Raw genomic sequence first — 6,334 nt, 5'->3', positions numbered from 1 at the left:
CAGCGGTTATCTTCATACATTTATTGAGATAGTTCTGTCATGAGCTCAGACACAAAGCCACAGGAAGCTACTTCTTTTATCTCTGCAGGAATCTAGACACAGATTGAACTAAACCGGAGCCGCCGCTGGACGCTTTTCACTACAAATGACATAAAGAGCCATGCAGCAGAGTATATTTATCCATCTATCAGATCAAATGAATCTATGATGATGTCGTCAGGCACACGGTTATCCACTGAAGAAAAGAGCTTCTTTTACCACGTTACACTTCACAAATCAAAGCAAGCTGAATATTGTCAAATCTAACTCTTTAGATGCTCCTAAATCTGAGAAGAGAACAAAAATAAAACATCTAGAAGGATAGAAGTGTCCGATGGTTTGAGATTCTGTCGCTGTTGTTTTTCTTTGAGTTCAAGCTGGGCTAACTGTTCCCCCCTGTTTACAGTCTTTGTGCTAAGCTACGCTAACCAGCTGTAGCTTCACATATTCACAGTACAGGACATGAGCTCCTCCGGTTAGTAGCATGTTTCCCGAACCACCGCACTGGATGGTAGGCCGCTGTATCTGACAATTAACTGCAGGTATATGTCAAAATTACTTCTTTAAGCATTTATCAAAAGAAATAGTCGGTAACTCTTTATTTTACGGGTTTCATCATTTCCCATAATTTTGAGTAAATGTCTATTTAAAGGCAAGATCCTGGAAACAAGTATTTGATTTAGTGATAAATATAAATAAAAATGTTTTCTACTCAGGCGGTAACTAATGATCGTTTTTAATTTTTGAATTAATCTGCCGATTATTTTCTCAATTAATTATTTGGTTTATAAACTATAAAAAAACAAAAAAACAATTACAACTGCCCGAAACCTCCAAAATATTAAACGTATAATAATATAAACAGAATTAATCACCTGGAGAAACTACAGAAGTTTGGAATGTTTCTTTAGAAATAATGATTTAAAGAGACAGTTCACCTTTTCAGAAATCATGTTTTTTCATGTTGGGACTATTTTCTCTCTACCGAACTACATCCACCAACCGGGTCACTGAGCTTCCTTCTGCCCGGTGATATACGGTCGGTGAATGTAGTTCCGTAGAAAGAAAAAAAGTTCCTGTGGTTTTGATTTTAGGGTGTACTGTCCCTTTAAGAAATGATTAATCAATCATCAAAGTAGTCCCGGAGTACTTTTGACTAATGGCTCAAACAGCTGCCTCAGAACATCGTCTATTGGCGCCAAACGATGTCGTTCTGTCAAGAAATGTACCGACCTGAAACACAAAGTGTTACCAAATTATAACGATATAATTAATATTTTCATTATAACCAGAAAACGACACTCTGAATCGACACTACAGTCTCGCACCATCGGCCACATTTCAAACACATACTTTGTGTACTAACACGTGACCGGTGTTAAAACCTCACTGCCCTCCGTCTCCGTCGACAGTGTTCCCACGTTTTCACTTTAAAAGTTGCAAAACAACAACAGAAAAAGAAAACGTCCCTCTCTAGTCTCGTGTAAACTTTCTATCCACTCGCAGGTTTTTTAAACTCCTAAATATGAGTCACTTTTTGTTGTTTTTTCCACCTGGCGGCGGGAGGCGACTCCGTTTTCCGACTTTCTGTCCCGCCCATCGCCGTCCATCCCGCTCACGTGTTCAGTCATCTTTGTAGTTCTGATCCAGACAGTTGTTGTAGTTTTTTTGTCATCTCAGGCAACAGACAAAAAAAGAAAAGAGAGCCATCTGTCTTGACCTCCACCATCACCCCCCACGGGACTTCTGACCCTTTTGGTTTAGTCTCTCCTCGTCGGGTAAGAAGTGTGTGATCCGGTTCAGGGTTTTGGTCTGTCCCGGGTTCAGGGGGAAGGAAAGGAGTAGGGGGGGGGCATCTGGAGGACTCGTTCCCTGTTTAGACCGGCTTCCCCTCCGATATTTCTTTCTCTCTCTCTCTTTCTTGCTTGTTCATTCGCTCTCTTGCTCGCTCGATCAGCCCGGACCCAGACTCCAATCAGCGTCTCCTGGAGGACAGAGCAGACATTTACTGTAGACGTGATGAGCAACAGGGGGACAGTCTGTCTGTCCAACAAATTCCTGAAGGGACGAAGAAGTCCCGCCCCTTCCTGTGGACCACCATGGGACTTTATCTCGTGACAGTAAGAGACAAATCATTTCACATGATGATGTTTGTCAATTTAAAAGATCTTTTTTTCACGTCAAGTATGAGGCTGTAAACATACGTAGTTAAAAAGACAACACACGTGACGTTTCATACCAGGACGTACTCACAACAACAACGGGTTAATCTCTTTGTTTCAGTGAGTTTATACTGAGCATCGGGAAAAGTACGGAAGCCCTGAGGCTGATATAAATTATTTTCTCTTCTGTGTTTTCACAGCCTCTTGTGGCCGAAATGAGTATTACAACAACAAACACTTGGAAAAAATCATTCCGTCAGAAAAAAATAAAAATAAAAAATTTAAAAAATAGAATTATTTTTTTCTATAAACACGGGAGAGGACGGGTCTTGCTCGTACTTTCTCTTCCCGGCTAAAAAAAAGAGTCGCTGGATAAAACACATCGGGTGACATAACATTACATAGCTAAGTTAGCTAAGTTAGCTAGGATAGCTAGATAGCTAGCGAGGTAACATAGGTTGTACGAGACGAGAGGTTGTAGTTCATTGAGATGTAGTTTCACACAAAACTAAACAACAGTACGACAAAAAGCAACTTTCCTGACTTGCAAATTTATCTTTTAAATTGACAAACATCATATGTGTAATTTAGGGCACAATTAAAACGGAATAAACTAATTTATTTGTCTCTCACCGTACATATTTTTCCCGAAAAAAGGTCCCATGGGGGACACAGGAAGGGGCGGGACTTCGCCTCTCTTTGGGTGCGTTTGTCTACATGAGAGCAATGTTTGTTAAATAAACAGAGCGTTCTATTTCTGTATGAAATAAGGAAACGGGTACTTAGTTCAAATGGCTGAAAGAAAAACACACTTTTCCTAGTTATAATGCAAATTAGCGGTGCTTGTGCAAGAGCTCGTCGCCATTGATGAGAAATGATTATGAGACACGAGGCTGAAACAATATAACTATGACAACAAGTTAGAACACATACGTAAACCCAGTAAATAATCCAGTGAATTAAAAACCTGACAAATCCCTTTTCCTTCTGTTCACCTTTATTATTGACGTTACATTGACACAAAGTATTTTGTGTTTTCTTTTTGTGTATTTGTATCTGTACATTGTCACTTGTAATGTTTACGTTTTTGTTACCTGCCTCTGGACTACAGGCATAAATACCACTGACATGTTTACATTTTGTATTTTTATACTGATGTTCATTAACATACTCACAAAATACCAATTACAAAATGTGTCGAAAAATATGAATTAACTCATACAACCACAATATCAAACAATGAGGACAATGACAAAACAAAAATATCCAGATTTCGTGTCAATAAATGGACTTGACTCTACTTAAATCAGACAAAACAAATCTAATATTGCCCTAAAAATTGATCTGCAGCATTACCTAAAATGATCTAATACATGCTGAGGAATTAAAGAGACGGTGCTTTCTTTTTAAAAACAGATGTATTACACATATTTGTAGTATTTCAGTATTTTTGTGTGCTCTATATTCATGTTTCTTGACATTTGAAGTACTTGCTTTTAGTTTCTTTTACTGTGTTTATTGATAAATGTGTGAAAACATACATACATGATCTATATCGTAATGTATAATATACACAGTATATAATGTGTCTCAGCTGCAAACACGCATTTGGTGTTTTCAATGAGTATCATGTAAGTACGGAAGCCCTGAGAGGTCAAATGAGAAAAAAAAAAAATCTATTTTCTGAGTGTGATATGAGTTTTATCTCTCGTGTTTATGACTTAAGAACAGGTGCGAAAACTATTTGGGTCACGAGAATTGTTTTTCTTATTTCCCTCTCTGGGCTTCCGTAGGTATTGTTTTGGTTTTCATACCAAAGTGCTTTTAGTAGAAGTCTGCAGCAGCAGATGAAGCTGATGATGAAACATGCTGCTGTAGCGATGAAGTTTAAAGAAAAGACCAAAACAAACACATGAATCTTTAAAAACACAAACGTAGTTCATTTAGTGGCATTTCTTGCTGCCGACTGTAGTTTTTAATGGACTATTTTCAGAGGCGGATGAAGACTAACTGGGGTGCGTTGATGGTGATGAAGGAACAACAGTGTCTCTCATTGATGTGTTTTTAATGGAGCTCTGTGGCTCAGAGGAAGAAGAGATATCAGGCTTTGTTACACACACAATACTTGTTATAAACGTTTTATTACTGTTACTGAAGCCAAATCACACATTTCACCCTCCGCTCCACCTGTAAACACCTTTTCCTGTCTCTGTCCTCCCTTTTATCATCTTCAAATATCTAAAAAAAAACAATTTTTAAAAACCTCCTCACCAAAATAAAAGCACCTCGGTACGTAAACATCATATCCCTCGAGAGAAAACAAAACGTTCATGCTGTGTCGTCGTTCCACTTTACAGAAGCAAGAAAGACACACAAGGTGCTGTTTGATGTTAAAGTATAAACTTCAAGTTATCTTTATTTTCCAAATATATCCAGAGCTTTAAAAAACAAACAAAACAGAAAAGAAAACTGAAAATCAGAATCAGTTAAAAGTGCAAATATAAACAGGAAGTCCTCAACAATAATCCTTTCTCCGTTTGTTTGTTTTCTATTAACTTGGGGCTGAAGCCGTGACGCGTCTGTCTCCTGCTCGTCTGTCCTGTCTCGCCTCTCCTGCCTGTCTCACTTCGCTCCGTTCAAAGAGTCACAACAAACCTGAGATAACGAGCAGCTACTCCTCACATCGCCATCCGACACATTCTGCGCTTTGTTTGTTTGTTTGGGGAAGGTGGTTGTTTTGTTTGTTTGTTTGTTTGTTTGTTTTTTTTGAGCGCCGGGCCGGCCGCTTCAGTGAACGCGTCTCACCTTCCTCCGGTCTTGAAGATGAGGTCGGCGTTGGGAGCACCTTTCGGGTGCTGGTAGCGAGGCCGGCGCTCCCGGTTGGTGTTGGCCGGAGCCGGACGCTGAGCGAGGGACTGCATCATCTCTGCAACACACAGAGGAGATTTATTAATAATCATGTGTCACTTTTCTGCTTTTAAATATCTGAAAACAACAAAACCTATGTTTTGTATGCAAATGAGCTGTGAACTAACATTATCCCAAATGTTTCCAACTATCTTCAAACCTGAGAAATCTGTAATTTTGAAACCCTGAGCTCGTACCCTGGTAGTCCTCCTGCTCCTGCCTCTCGTTGATGTCCAGAGTGAGCTTCTTCATCTTCATGCGCTCCTCTTGCTCGGCCTGCTGCTGGTTGAAGTGGTTCGCCGCCAGGTGGGACGACAGCGGCACGTTCAGGATCTTATACTGTCAGTCAGAAACACACACACACACACACACTGGTATGAGATACACAAGATCTGGAACTAGACTGCTAGTTTTTGGGGTTTAGCTGATTTTCTTTGAAAGCTGACGTGAGCTGAGAGTTAAAGGTACAGTCCCTGGTTTTGTTTCACAGCCCAAAATCCCCAAACGTCCTTCCGACCGCCAGTTAGCTTTGGCCAGAGCCAGGCTAGCTATTTCCCTCCGTTTCCAGTCTTTATGCTAAGCTAAGCTAACAGGCTGCAGCTTCGTATTCACCGCACAGACATGAGAGTGGTTTCAATCCTCTCATCTAAATCTCTGCCCCACACACACACACACACACACACACACACACCCACACACACACACAGAGAGAGAAGTCATTTCCTCGTCCACACGTCCTACAAAGATGTTCTGTGTTCGCTCCAAACGTTTTACATTTTATCTTTATTTTATTTGTGTGTGTGTTTCTGGCCGCTGTCCTTTAAAACAGAGAGTGAAGCGGACCGAACGCTTTATTAAACCCTTCGAGCCGGACACACCCTGCTGCAGTACAAGAACCAGTCTCTGCCCTCAAACCACACATTCCACCACTGCAGCGTGACTAAACACACACACACACACATATATCTATATATATACATATATATAGATATATATATATATATATATATATACAGCTACAAGTCCAGAGTCAATATTATTCCTAGACTGTGTGTGTGAGAAGTTTCTGTAGGAGGCGGTGAACGTGTATCACTGTCATTTACAAACTGTATTACAGCTCCTGATCCTTGTGACTACAGATAAAGAAAGAAGGACTCTGGTAGAGACCTGTCAATCACCGTGTAGCCCCGCCCAAAAGCATCCCCTGCTTTATGGTCTGTTTGACT

At 40.3% G+C, this 6,334-nt stretch overlaps 1 protein-coding gene across 2 annotated transcripts in view; it reads right to left on the bottom strand.

Annotated features, from left to right (window-relative positions):
- The window catches only part of upf2 (UPF2 regulator of nonsense mediated mRNA decay), a 16,023-nt gene continuing 9,689 nt past the window's right edge, over positions 1–6,334 (bottom strand). Inside the window, exons 19-21 of one of the 2 annotated variants that reach the window (XM_031859155.1) lie at positions 5,306–5,447; positions 5,007–5,127; positions 1–2,024 (exon numbers count right to left, since the gene is read on the bottom strand). In XM_031859155.1, the coding sequence (XP_031715015.1) occupies positions 2,015–2,024; positions 5,007–5,127; positions 5,306–5,447 (273 nt within the window). In that variant the 3' untranslated portion in view covers positions 1–2,014. The remainder of the gene's footprint in view (positions 2,025–5,006; positions 5,128–5,305; positions 5,448–6,334) is intronic. The other variant, XM_031859156.1, reaches the window with a different exon arrangement.

The sequence above is a fragment of the Anarrhichthys ocellatus genome, unplaced genomic scaffold, assembly GCF_004355925.1.
Source record: "Anarrhichthys ocellatus isolate YVR2014 unplaced genomic scaffold, GSC_Weel_1.0 scaffold21, whole genome shotgun sequence".
NCBI lineage: Eukaryota > Metazoa > Chordata > Actinopteri > Perciformes > Anarhichadidae > Anarrhichthys > Anarrhichthys ocellatus.
This window is presented reverse-complemented; position numbering and strand designations above follow the sequence as displayed.